Source organism: Scyliorhinus torazame, chromosome 18, assembly GCF_047496885.1.
Source record: "Scyliorhinus torazame isolate Kashiwa2021f chromosome 18, sScyTor2.1, whole genome shotgun sequence".
NCBI lineage: Eukaryota > Metazoa > Chordata > Chondrichthyes > Carcharhiniformes > Scyliorhinidae > Scyliorhinus > Scyliorhinus torazame.
Genome location: NC_092724.1, coordinates 166,384,993 through 166,398,742, shown reverse-complemented (window position 1 = coordinate 166,398,742; position 13,750 = coordinate 166,384,993). Strand labels below are relative to the sequence as shown.

At 47.0% G+C, this 13,750-nt stretch overlaps 1 protein-coding gene across 7 annotated transcripts in view; it reads left to right on the top strand.

The window, feature by feature from the left end:
* Nucleotides 1-13,750, top strand: part of LOC140395721 (C-Jun-amino-terminal kinase-interacting protein 4-like) — a 272,454-nt gene that overhangs the window by 51,251 nt on the left and 207,453 nt on the right. For all 7 annotated transcript variants that reach the window (XR_011936285.1, XM_072483849.1, XM_072483857.1 and 4 more), the window contains exon 2: nt 9,123-9,243. Coding sequence is in view for 6 of the 7 variants with exons in the window: in XM_072483849.1 (XP_072339950.1) it covers nt 9,123-9,243 (121 nt within the window). In the remaining variant the exon portion in view is untranslated. The remainder of the gene's footprint in view (nt 1-9,122; nt 9,244-13,750) is intronic.

The window sequence follows — 13,750 nt, the reverse complement described above, 5'->3', positions numbered from 1 at the left end:
AACCTTTCAAAGCTGTTTACTCCTTATTTGGGACCAGCCAAGTTTCACAGCAGGAACTAAAGCAGGCATTGTGAATTGTTTTTAAATTCCTGCTAAGCGTGAACAAGAACCAAATCTATAATCATGTGTTGTGTATTTAAAGTTTGAGATTCTGAAGACATTTAATTGGAGCGCATTTACAATTTGCCACACTCACCACTACAGCCGCTCCGTACCGCAACTCCGCTCCGTACTGCAGCGCCGCTCCGTACCGCAGCACCTCCATACAACAGCAATGGTGATGGGACTTTTGGCGCCTCTTTTTTTTTCCCTGAAGCTATTTCTCCAAGTATTTTTTCTAACACTTTTTTGTGCATTGTTTCATTGCTTTGAAGTCGCCTGGGTCACTTACTATATGAATAGGTAAGCAAGCTAGAAAGAATTTATAATTGGACCGCATCTTTAGTAACCATGGGACATCGTAGAGCACTTTGGGCAACAAAGTCAAAAACAGAAAATGCTGGGCAACCTCAGCAAGTCTAAGAGGGAATGGAGCCCCCTCTCCACAGATACTGTCACAACTGCTGAGATTGTCCAGCATTTTCTGTTTTAGTTTCAGATTCCAGCAGGAACAGTAATTTGCTTTTATCAGCCAGTAAGTCATTGGTATAGATAAATGTGGAAGTGAATTTGTGCATGTGAAAGTCCAACAAAATGTAGTGATATACCTGATCAAATTATATATTTTTGGCCTCGGCTGATGGATAAATATTGGTCAGGAAAGTGGAAGAGCTCTTCCCTTATTCACAGTAGTACGATTAGTTTGTTTCTATCCGACTGAGAGAATGGACAGATCCTTGGTTTAATGTTTAATTTGGTTAAAAAGATGCTCTGTCAGTTTGGGTGTGTTCAAAGTGGAGATTGAACCCACAGCTTTCTGACTTGGATGAAAGAGCTACCACTGAGCCAAGGCTGACATCATGGCCAAATGGTTCTCCAGCCTCCCATTTGGGGAGTGCCCCAATGATGCATTGGGAATCCCTATCGGACATTCCCAGGTGAGGGTTTACCAGGCAATTACCCAGAAGGACTGACTTCCTCTGGACAATTGCACTGGGCTGTGAACCATCTGACAGAAGTGATTTAAATTATTAACTTTGGATGGCTCTACCAGTTTGACCTTTGTAGATACTCTGAAAGAGTAACTATTTAAACACCCAGACCCAGCCTCTTTTTCCCCCACTCCCCCATCATAGATTCCCTCCAGTTCAGAAGGGGGCCATTCGGCCTATCAAGTCGGCACCGGCCCTCTGAAAGAGTACTCCGCCCAAGCCTACATTCCCGCCTGATTCCTATAACCCCTTAACCTAACCTACACATCCCTGGACACTAAAGAGCAGTTTGGCTTGACCAATCCACCTAACCATCACATCTTTGGTCTGTGGGAGGAAACCGGAGCACCTGGAGGAAACCCACGCAAATACGGGGAGAAAGTGCAAACTGGACACAGACAGTGACCCGAGGCCGGAATTGAACCTGGGTCCCTGGCGTTGAGGCAGCAGTGCTAACCACTGTGCCACCGCAATGTCTGAACCACTCAGAGGAAGTTAAGTTATAGGCTCATATCACTATGCAGGTGCGAGTCCTTATCCCAAATGCTTGGGGCCGTGTATATCGGATTTAGGAATTTTTTGGATTTTGGAGCATAATATGCATCTGTGGCCGTTGGGAACTGCGCCTGTGTGGTGTACTCTGGAACTTGCACATCGCCCGGGAACATTCCCAGAATCTTGTGAGATTTCCCACTTGTAACACTACGTCGACACTTGGAAAAAAAGTGCGGATTTCGGAATCTTTCGGTTTTCGTAATAAGGGATGCTCGACCTGTATAAAATGATTGCATAAATGCAATTTGTTAGTTCAGTCTTCAAAAGATTAAAGCTGCCACCACCCATAGGAAGTGTATTTTTATCAATAACATTTGACTGATGTAGGTAGGGCATTCCAGATGATCATTATACCTAATAATCCTGCATCAAAGGAGCAAATATCACTGATGAGACTGTGCTTACAATTTTTCCTGTAAAACAATTTATTCCAACAATGCTGAGAAGACCTTGTGCTAACAGCCAATGCACCAATGAATCTGTTAAATTTGCTCAGGTTGAAACCCGAGAACCGAGCATTGAGAACTATGACTGGGTGAATGAAAGGTGACTCTGAATCGGGACAAAACTGGAACACAAGTTGCCACGATAGCACCGTGAATAACATTGTGGCTTCACAGCGCCAGAGTCCCAGGTTCGATTCCCCGCTGGGTCACTGTCTGTGCGGAGCCTGCACGTTCTCCCCGTGTCTGCGTGGGTTTCCTCCGGGTGCTCCGGTTTCCTCCCACAGTTCAAAGACGTGCAGGTTAGGTGGTTTGGCCATGATAAATTGCCCTTAGTGTCCAAAAAGGTTAGGAGGGGTTATTGGGTTACGGGGATAAGGTGGAAGTGAGGGCTTAAGTGGGTCGGTGCAGACCCGATGGGCCAAATGGCCTCCTTCTGCACTATGTTCTATGTTCATGTTTCCTGATCATTTATAGGGTAGGGAAACTGCTTCTTACTACTAACATCGCGTTTGCCCTCACTTGGGAATTTAGAACTTGATAGGTAATCTCACAGCGAGAAGCACCTTGATTTACCCGAGATAATTGGCTGTTTAAGTGACATCTTTGTAATTGCCTGCAGTAACAGCAAATGATTCCGACTGTTTCCCCAACATGGTTGGTTGTCTGAGAAGGCGCGGAAGTGGTCAGGATGGGGAGAACATAACTGGTGAAGTACGATTAGGTGCAAATTGGAGTTCTTGTTCAGGGCTGCTTAAATCATACTAGTCCAAGAATCGGTGCAATGTTTTTGGCCTTTTCAAATTGCCTTTGCAAAATTTCCAGCCTGACCTTAGATTTTCATTGGCTGATGCATATAAACTGTGGATTTGAAAGTGTGAAACAAGATATGCAGTGGCTTATAGCAGACCGATTGTAACACTAAAGCGATGGGGGCAGCACGGTAGCATAGTGGTTAGCATAGTTGCTTCACAGCTCCATGGTCGCAGGTTCGATTCCTGGCTTGGGACACTGTCTGTGCGGAGTCTGCACGTTCTCCCCGTGTCTGTGTGGGTTTCCTCCGGGTGCTCCGGTTTCCTCCCACAGTCCAAAGATGTGCGGGTTAGGTGGATTGGCCATGCTAAATTGCCCTTAGTGTCCAAAAAGATTAAGTGAGGGTTACTGGGTTACGATAATAGGGTGGAGACATGGGCTTGAGTAGGGTACTCTTTGTAAGGGCCGGTGCAAACTCGATGGCCGAATGGCCGCCTCCTGCACTGTACATTCTATGAAAAGGTCTATGATCATGCTATAGATTGGAGATTAATGAACGGTACTGCAGCCATCTTCTGAATTTGATTTAATGATTCTGTGACAAAGTCTTGTTGGCAACAGCCATGAATGAGTTTAAAGGATTAAAAAGTGTCAAGTTATCAATTTTAAACTTGGGGAAGAAAATTGTTCTTTCAATATGGAAGAGAGAAGAGCAAATATTGTCCTTCTGGGAAATGTTGTGCAGCTCTGCACCCTGCAGAAACATGGTGTGGTTTCTGTGACATGTGTTGAAGTGCTAAATCAGTCTCTGCTGGATTGCAGTTCATGTACAGTCCACCCTCAAGATTTGAATCACTGGTTTGAGAGAATAAAAGTGCTCATTTTACCATTACCCATGGCAGAGAGGAACCACGACCCCAACCGTGGCACTACTGCCGCAGAGAAAAAAGCTGCAGGTGGGATTTGACCTGCTGTTCGCAGGAAAGCAGTGCACCAACTCTGCCAGACACTGGGAACTTTTTATGAACATGGAGACAAAGCCAGCTGCCTTCTGACTGACCAGCTGAAAAAGCAGGCAGGCATGAAAGAGATAATAGGGCAGCACAGTGGTTAGCACTGCTGCCTTAGGGAGCCGAGGACACGGGTTCGATCCCGGCCACGGGTCACTGTCCATGTGGAGTTTGCATATTCTCCCTGTGTCTGCGTGAGTCTCACCCACACCACCCAAAAAGATGTGCAGCGTGGGTGAATTGGCCACGCTAAATTGCCCCTTAATTGAAAAAAAGAGAGTACTCTAAATTATTTTTAATAAAGAAGGAGATAGAACAGGTGCAAGATCGGAACGGTAAGCTAGTCACAGTGCCAGACAAGATCAGTGAGGTTGTTGCGACTTTCTACCGGGTGCTGTACACCTCCGAGCCCCCAGAAGGGGACTGGAAGATGAAATGGTTTCTCGTCAGGCTGAATATAGCTGTGAGGGAGGAAAAGAGACCGGGACTGGAAGCACCACTAGAACTGGGGAAAGTCATGATGAGCATCAACTCCAGGCAGTCAGGGAAGGCACCAGGACCAGACGGATTCTCGGTGGACTTTATAAAATCTTTGCAGCAGCACTGGGCCGCGTCTGCGGGATACGTTCAGTGACTCACTGTCGAGCGAGACCCTGCGCCACGCTGGCACAGGACTCTATATTTTTTATCCCTAAAAACACAAAGACCCGATGGAGTGGGGGTCATATAGATCCATCACACTCCTGAACGCTGCCAAGATCCTGGCGAACGCACTAAAGAGGCGACTGGAGAGTTGTGTGCCGGAGGTAGTTGTGGAAGATCAGTTGGGCTTTGTCAAGGGAAGACAGCTAATGGTGAACATCAGACCCCTGCTGAACGTTCTCCCCACTGCTATTTGCCCTGGCAATCGAGCCACTGACTGTCGCTTTCAGATCCGTGAAGGAGTGGAGAGACATCGAGCGGGAAGACAGGGAGCACAGAGTCTCACTCTACATGGCTGACCTGCCCCTCTACATCTTAAAACCCCCCAGCCAGCATGGGAGGAGTAATGGAACTCCTCAGGGAGTTCGGAGCCTTCTCGGGGTACAAACTCGATCAGAGCAGGACGCCTCTGTTAAAGCTGGCCCAAACCAAATTCTGATATCGGGGGATCCAGATAGCCCATGACTGGACAGGGATTCATAAGTAGAACCTATCAAGTCTGGTAGAAGAGGTAAAGAGAGACCTGCAGAGGTGGGATTTGCTCCTGCTGTCCCTGGCGGAAAGAGTGCAGACAACAAAATTGAACATCGGCCAAGATTCCTCTTCCTGATTGCAGCACGGTGGCGCAGTTGTTAGCACTGCTGCCTCACGGCGCCAAGGACCCGGGTTCAATCCTGGCTCTGGGTCACTCTCCGTGGGGAGTTTACACATTCTCCCCGTGTCTGCGTGGGTCTCACCCTCCCAACCCAAAAAGATGTGCAGGGTAGGTGGATTGGCCATGCTAAATTGCCCCGTAATTGGAAAAAATTAGTTGGGTACTCTAAATTTATTTTTTTAAATTCCTCTTCCTGTTCCGATCCCACCGGATCTTCATCCCCAAGGCCTTCACCAACGCAGACAAATTAATCATGGCATGTGGGGGAGGTGTTTGGCGGTGGGCAGGTGGGGGGAGGACAGTCGCAGTTGCGATCCTGGGGGAACTAATGAACAAGCTCCAACTCCAATTATTCTTCTTTTTATTTTTAAAATATATATATTTTGAGTATCCAATTATTTTTTTCCAATTAAGGGGCAATTTAGCGTGGCCAATCCACCTACCCTGCACATCTTTTTGGGTTGTGAGGGTGAGACCCACGCAGACACGGGGAGAATGTGCAAACTCCACACAGACAGTGACCCAGAGCCAGGATTGAACCCGGGTCCTTGGTGCTAACCACTGCGCCACCCCAGGTTTTAATATTTTGAATGGGGAGAAGAGATCCTTTGGAGTGAATGGTTAGGAGTTATTAACTTGGTTAGATTTGGCACTGGGCACGGAGGAGAGAAGTTAGAACAATAGAACATTACAGTGCAATACAGGCCTTTCGGCCCTCGATGTTGCGCCGACCTGTGAAACCAATCAAAAGCCCATCTACACTATTCCATTAAGTTAGGGGAATCTTAGAAAAAAAGTAAGTGTAAGATTGTTGGAACTTGGAATGTTTTGTCATCGGGTGTAGATGAGGACAAGAATATTGCATCTTTGAAAGGATTCATCGACAAGGAATACAGGATATTGGGATGGGCGATAAATGTTGGCTGTGTCAGTGATGCCCAAGTCAATGACTAAAACAAGGTGGAGCTGCAAGCACACAGTCAGTGATGCGGGGTTGTGAGGAGAGCCAGTGAACTTTGTTAACACGATGAGCTGAATTGTTTCTTCCATAGTTTTTGCAGTTTGGAATGAGGTGTATTATTAAGCAAATTAGAGGGAGACCTGAGCTCTTAATTAGTTACCTGGAAGTGCTTTGCTTTACCAGATTTTAATATTCCTGAAGTCCATAATCTATGCTTGAGAAGCAAAAAATGCATTCTTCCCCATTGCATTTTTGCACAGAAGCGTAGATATATTTATTTGTATAACCTGATAATTGTGCGAGTGTCTGGAGCTTTTGCTTGTCGCAGTGAAAAACTCAGTTTTCACTTGCTGGAAACTTGAATTGCTGTGTTGCTCCAGAGGTGTTCAAAAAGCACCATCCTCTACCCCGCCCGACACTAAGTGTAGCTCTAGACATGATTTTATGATGAAATATGACCATTTGATTGAAGATTGCACGTAGTATGTGCACATAAGTTGTGTAAATAGTGTCCTCTGGAACTGGGTGGAGCCTTTAGGTTTCTTTTGACTTTTAATGTATTTTGCCTAAGGCAAGGAATGAATCAAACTGTGGCATGGGAGCAATTTCTGCCCAATTTATTGTCTTTAAATGGAAATAATTGAAAGGGGTTGTATATCATTGGCTACATAGCTATTTGGCAATTGAGTAAATCAGTTAATAATGTAGTGCAGTGTTGCCACGTGTATGTACTGAATAATGGAATACCGCATTGTTCCCTTGGGAGGGAAATGGCAAAGCAAGCTGCTGCAATGAAAATTACTACTTTCTGCCATCAGTATTTAGAGTGGGTCACTGCACCTAAATGGTGCTTCCAGGGGCGGGGGCTTAACCAAGAGCAATTTCTAAAAGCCAATTAATTGAATTAGTCAACCCTGTTTATAATGGTTGGAAAATATATTTATTTTCCTTGCATGCTCCCTTTCCTATCTTTGGATAATTATTCCACTGTGCAGCATTAGATACATTTTTGCTGATGATCTTACCACTTTATTGGCTGACTTAATTTTTCAATTTATCCAATTGTTCAGTTAACATTAAATAATTCTTTTGTAAGGTTAAAAGCCTCAGATACCAATTTGTGTTGCCTATTACATTCCCGTAGGTCATTCATGTGCCCCTACAATATCTACAGCTTTTTGGGGAAGTACCTTCACTAGGAATGACTGATCAGCAACACTAACTTGTTTGGCACGTAGGGCCGCATGGTGGCGCAGTGGGTTAGCACTGCTGCCTCACGGCGCCGAGGTCCCAGGTTCGATCCTGGCTCTGGGTCACTGTCCGTGTGGAGTTTGCACATTCTCCCCGTGTTTGCGTGGGTTTCACCCCCCACAACCCAAAAATGTGCAGGGTGGGTGGATTGGCCACGCTAAATTGCCCCTTAATTGGAAAAAATGAATTGGGTACACTAAATTTAAAAAAACAAAAATGTTTGGCACGGGATCAAATCCATATGTTGCTACCAGGGAACCAAGAAGATTAAACCATGTAATAGCCTGTATAAATTACTGTAAAAATCTGGGATTTATGTATTTTGACTTAGAATCATAGAATCCCCACTGTCCAAAAGGAGTGTCCACATTGCCATCACGTCTGCATCGACCCTTTGAAAGAGCACCTCACCTGCACCTAGGCCCACTCTCCTACCTAGCCTTTGGATATTAAGGGGCAATTTATCATGGCCGATCTAACTATTTTGCACATCTTTGGACTGTCGGAGGAAACCCACACAGACAAGACACTGACAGTCACCCGAGGTTGGAATCGAACCCAGGCCCCTGGTGCTGTGAAGCAGCTGTGCTAACCAGAGTCCCTGGTGCTGTGAAGCAGCTGTGCTAACCCGAGTCCCTGGTGCTGTGAAGCAGCAGTGCTAGCCCGGGTCCCTGGTGCTGTGAAGCAGCAGTACTAACCCGAGTTCCTGGCGCTATGAAGCAGCAGTGCTAACCGGGGTCCTTGGCGCTGTGAGGCAGCAGTGCTAACTGGGGTCCCTGGTGCTGTGAAGCAGCAGTGCTAACCCGAGTCCCTGGTGCTATGAAGCAGCAGTGCTAACTGGGGTCCCTGGTACTGTGAGACAGCAGTGCTAACCGGGGGCCCTGGCACTGAGGCAGCAGTGCTAACCCGGGTCCCTGGCACTGTGAGGCAGCAGTGCTAACCCGGGTCCCTGGCACTGTGAGGCAGCAGTGCTAACCCGGGTCCCTGGCGCTGTGAGCAGCAGTGCTAACCCGGGTCCCTGGCACTGTGAGGCAGCAGTGCTAACCCGGGTCCCTGGCGCTGTGAGCAGCAGTGCTAACCCGGGTCCCTGGCACTGTGAGGCAGCAGTGCTAACCCGGGTCCCTGGCGCTGTGAGCAGCAGTGCTAACCCGGGTCCCTGGCGCTGAGGCAGCAGTGCTAAACCGGGTCCCTGGCGCTGAGGGAGCAGTGCTGACCACTGTGCCACCGTGCTGTTTTCTTGTGAGAAGATGTATGATGGGATAGTTGTTCATTTACTGGACTAATATCCAGAGGCCAGAATGAGTGATTCGGAGACAGGATTTCAAATCTCACCAAGGCAGCTGGAGAATTTAAATTTGGCTTTTAATCTCCGATTTAACTGTAATGGTGACAATGAAACTACCAGATTGGGAAGGAAATCTGTTGCCTTCGCTCCGTCTGGCCTGTGACTCAAATCCATGACAGTCTGGTTGATTCAGAACTGCCATCTGAAATGACCGAGTAAGCCTCTCAGTTATTTGGAAACGGGCATTAAATGCTGGTCATGCCGGTGGCGCTGACATCTTGTGAATGATTAATTTTTTTTTAAAAAAAGGTTTTGCACCCCAAATTTGTCTTGGGTTAGTTACCCTAAGTTATTGGAAATAGAATATCTGCTTGGCAATTAAAAATATAAAACCTGCATTTCCTCTGTCGTTCCAGAAATTCATCGAGTTTGAGGATTCTCAAGAGCAGGAGAAAAAGGACCTACAAATTCGTGTGGAAGTGTTGGAGTCACAGACACGGCAGCTTGAACTGAAAGCTAAGAATTATGCAGATCAGAGTAAGTACACAGAGGCGGATATTGTGGAATAAAGGATATTTTAATAGGCCAGAAATCCAGACACCCACACTAATAGTTCAGTAGAGACCTAAAAGCATCTTGTTTGGATTTTCAGGTTCGGGTTCAAAATAAGGACACAAATTGTGGGAATAAAGATTCCCAATATTATCCATTGTTTTGTGGAAAAGATAATGCTGAAATAAAAAATAAAATGCTGGGAACACTCAACGGGTCACACAGCAACGGTGGAGAGAGAAACCTAGATAATATGTCACCTTTCAACCTGATTCTGATGGATGGTCACAGACCTGACATGTTAACCCTGTTTCTATCTCCATAAATGCCTCCCGTCCCACTGAATAGTCCCAGTTTTCTGTTTTTATTTCATATCTCTGCATCCGCAGTAATTTGTTTTGAAATAAAATTCTGCACTTAGTGAAAACTTCCTATGAAGGTGAAATCTGAGATCTGAGGCCTTCTTGAGAATTGTGCTTGTTTTTATGGGGTGACTGAAGGTAGCTCTTGAATGAAGCAAACATTACAGGTGAGCCTTGTACTCGCCCATCCACCTCCCACTTGTTTAGTTGAACAAATCTTTGTTCCTCACTATCTTTTGGTAGTTTTTCTCCTCTCTCTCTATCTTTGCCCTGTCCTGATCTCCCCTGTGTGGTGAGGGGGAGGAGTTGATTCCTTGCTCGTGGTCACCTGTATCCTCCAGTATCTAGCTGACGTGGACATTGCATTGGTTATGATGGGTGAACATTGACTGTGGGAGGTGTGACTCAACCCACTACTACTTGCTGGCTGTTGCTTAAGGTGCTGGATTGTTGGAATTTACCCTTAGTGAAATTTACAATCTGGGAGGGAAGAAAGGAATCAACTCGTTGTGAAGGGTGCTTGTATGTTGAAGGAAACGTGGATGCTTTGGTGATCTTTTGTAACAAAAAAAAAAAAAAAAAAATTTTATTCTCCTTTTTCACATATTTTAAAGATTTCATAGAAGTTACACTGCAGAAGGAGGCCATTCGGCCCATCGAGTCTGCACCGGCTCTTGGAAAGAGCACCCTACCCAAGCCTACACCTCCACCCTATCCCCATAACCTCATAACCCAGTAACCCACCCAACACTAAGGGCAATTTTGGACACTAAGGGGCAATTTATCATGGCCAATCCACCTAACCTGCACATCTTTGGACTGTGGGAGGAAACCGGAGCACCCGGAGGAACCCACGTACACACTGGGAGAACGTGCAGACTCCGCACAGACAGTGACCCAAGCTGGGAATCGAACCTGGGACTCTGGAGCTGTGAAGCAATTGTGCTAACCACTATGCTACCGTGCTGCCCTCAAATTTTCTCCCAAATTTACACCCAACAATAAACAATAATCAGTAACGAATGTAATGTCAATCCCCATATCAATAACAACGATCTCACCCTCCCACCAAACCCCAGACATTGGCCCACATGTTAACATAAACAAATTACAAAAAGGAATCAGGAATCATCCATAATCACCATTAACTCACACAGTTCTTCCCCCCCTCCCCCCCCCCCCCCCCCCCCCCCCCCCCCCCCCCCCCCAAATGTTCAATGTGATCCAATTCTCGAAAGTGCATAATGAATAACGCCCATGAATTGTAGAATCCCTCCCATCCTTCCCCTCAGTTCAAATTTGACCTTTTCAAGCGTTAAAATTTCCAGCAGGTCCCCTGCCATGCCAGGGCACAGGGTGGAGAGGTTGATCTCCACCCTAACAGGATCCGCCTTTGGGCGATCAACGAGGCGAAGGCTACAACATCTGCCTCTGCGCCCGTTTCCAACCCCGGCTGGTCCGACACCCCAAATATGACCTCCCGAGGGCCTTGTCCAGTTTCACGTGCACCACTTTAGAGATTACCCTAAAAACCTCCTTCCAGCTTTGGACAGGACCAGAACATATGAATGTGGTTTCAGGGCCTCCCCTGCAACGTACACATACATCTTCTACCCCCTCAATAGAACCGGCTCATCCTCGCCCTTGTAAGGTGTGCTCTGTACACCACCTTCAGCTGTATCAGCCCCAACCTCGCACACAAGGTGAAGGCGTTCACCCTCAGGAGCACCTCACACAAGAACTCCTCCTTCATACCCTCTCCCAACTCTTCCTCTCACTTTGCCTTGATCCCTTCTAGGGGCGCCTTCTCCTCAAAGAACAAAGAAAAATTACAGCACAGAAACAGGCCCTCCAAGCCTGCGCCGATCCAGATCCTCTATCTAAAACTGTCGCCTATTTTCTAAGGATCTATATCCCTCTGCTCCCTGCCCATTTATGTATCTGTCTAGATACATCTTAAATGACGCTATCGTGCCCGCCTCAACCACCTCTGCCGGCAATGCGTTCCAGGCACCCACCATCCTCTGCGTAAAGAACTTTCCACGCATATCTCCCTTAAACTTTTCTCCTCTCACCTTGAACTCGTGACCCCTAGTAATTGAGTCCCCCACTCTGGGGAAAATGCTCCTCCAAAATAGCCCCGTAAACCGCCGATACAACCCCCTTCTCCAGTCCCCCTGTCATCAGCACCTCCTCCAGCAATGTGGAAGCCGGCTGTACTGGGAAGCTCTGTATTTCCTTTCTGGCAACGTCTCGATCCTGCACGTATCTAAATATTTCCCCCTGCTCCAGCCCATTCTTTGCTCCCAGCTCCTTCAATCCCGCAAAACGATCCCCAAGAAATAAACCTTTTAGTGTTCAAATTCCATTCTCCTCCCATCTCCGAAAATTTCCATCCCACTTCCCTGGCTCCAATCTATGGTTCCCCTGAATCGGCATTTCCCTTGACCCTGTCCCCTGTCGTGTTAAGCACACTGAGATAACACGGGCTGCAACTGGATGCAGCTATAACTGAAATATACTCCAGACCTTGAAGTTAGTTCAATTTGATTTATTGAACCTGTCACACAGTTAGCTCAATTCTCTGAGTTCGACTCTCTGCTAACCTAAGTGTGATTACTCTTTGTCTGACTGAACCAGACTAGCTCTTAGCCACGTGCTGTAGGAGTTATATGATATGTACACCCTGACTCACTCTGTAAATGTCCCCAGTGGAAAGAGGCGGAGTGTGAGTGCCTCGTGCCTTTTATAGTGGGAAACCACCCCCATGTGTTCTGCCTGCTGATTGGTTATGTCCTGTTCTCTGTGTTCGTTAGCTGCTGGAGCAGGGGGAAATATTTAGATACATGCAGGATCGAGACTTTGCCAGAAAGGAGATACAGAGCTTCCCAGTAGAGCCGGCTTCCACATTGCTGGAGGAGGTGCCGATGACAGCGCTGGCCCTTGACTGGTGGTGCAGAACTGCACAAGGCTGCATAGTGGCCAGGCTTTCTGCAATTTAAACAGCGCCTGCCTCTTGCAGGGCAGTGTTTCTTTACATGGGCGGTGCCGCAGTTCGGGCACGTCATGATGTTGTTACGCTCTGTGCGTCGTCACACATGCGCAATGCGGTCGGCAGACGTTCGCACCTGCGCAGTGTGGTGATCGGCTGCTTCGTTATCCCATTTGCATCGCGCATGCATGGGGCTCCGGGAAGAGCACGCATAATGGCCGCTTTCATCAATGCTGAGGCGCTGCATCTGGGCGATGGCCTGCAAACACTCTGCCTCGTGTGAGGCAAGTTTCTCATTTTCAGCCGATTTGTATTGGAATACCGATTTTTGGCGTGCTCATGCACTGTACACATTTCAATCGCGACTGACAGGTCATATGCTTGATTTTTAAGAGCTGCTCTCTGAGGATCAGAGTGAACTCCAAAAACGATTTGGTCTCTGATCATGGAGTCAGCAATATCACCAAAGTTGCAGGACAGCGCTAGCAGGCGGAGGTTAGTTAAGAAGGAGTTGAAAGATTCATCTTTACTTTGTAGGCGTGTTTAAATATATAGCGCTCGAAGATTTCATTGGTGTCCACTTCACAATGACTATCAAACTTGTCCAGGATGGTCTGAAACTTTGTCTTGTCCTGGCCTTCGGTGAAGTTAAACTAGTTAAAGAGTTGGATGGCTTGATCCCCCGCAGTTGAGAGGAGCAGCGCAATCTTTCTTGTATCAGGCGCACCTTCGAGGTCTGAGGCTTCGATGTACAACAGAAACCTTTCCTTGAAAGTCCGCCAGTTGGCACTGAGATTGCCGGAGGTCTGCAGCGGTTGAGGAGCCTGGATCTTCTCCATGGTGCCGGGATACATTTGCTGGTCGTCACGGAACAGATTGAGGTAAACCACCGAGGGATAGCAGTCTTCTGGTACTATGTCGTATTAAGCACATGGAGATAACACGGGCTGCAACTGGATGCAGCTATAACTGAAATACACTCCAGATCCTGAAGTTAGTTCAATTTGATTTATTGAACCTGTCACACAGTTAGTTCAGTTCTCTGAGTTCGACTTATTTTCTCTCCATGACATGATGGTGACTCACGGTTTAAATTTCAAGATCACCGGGAGGAGGCGACAGAGATTGGGTGATTGTT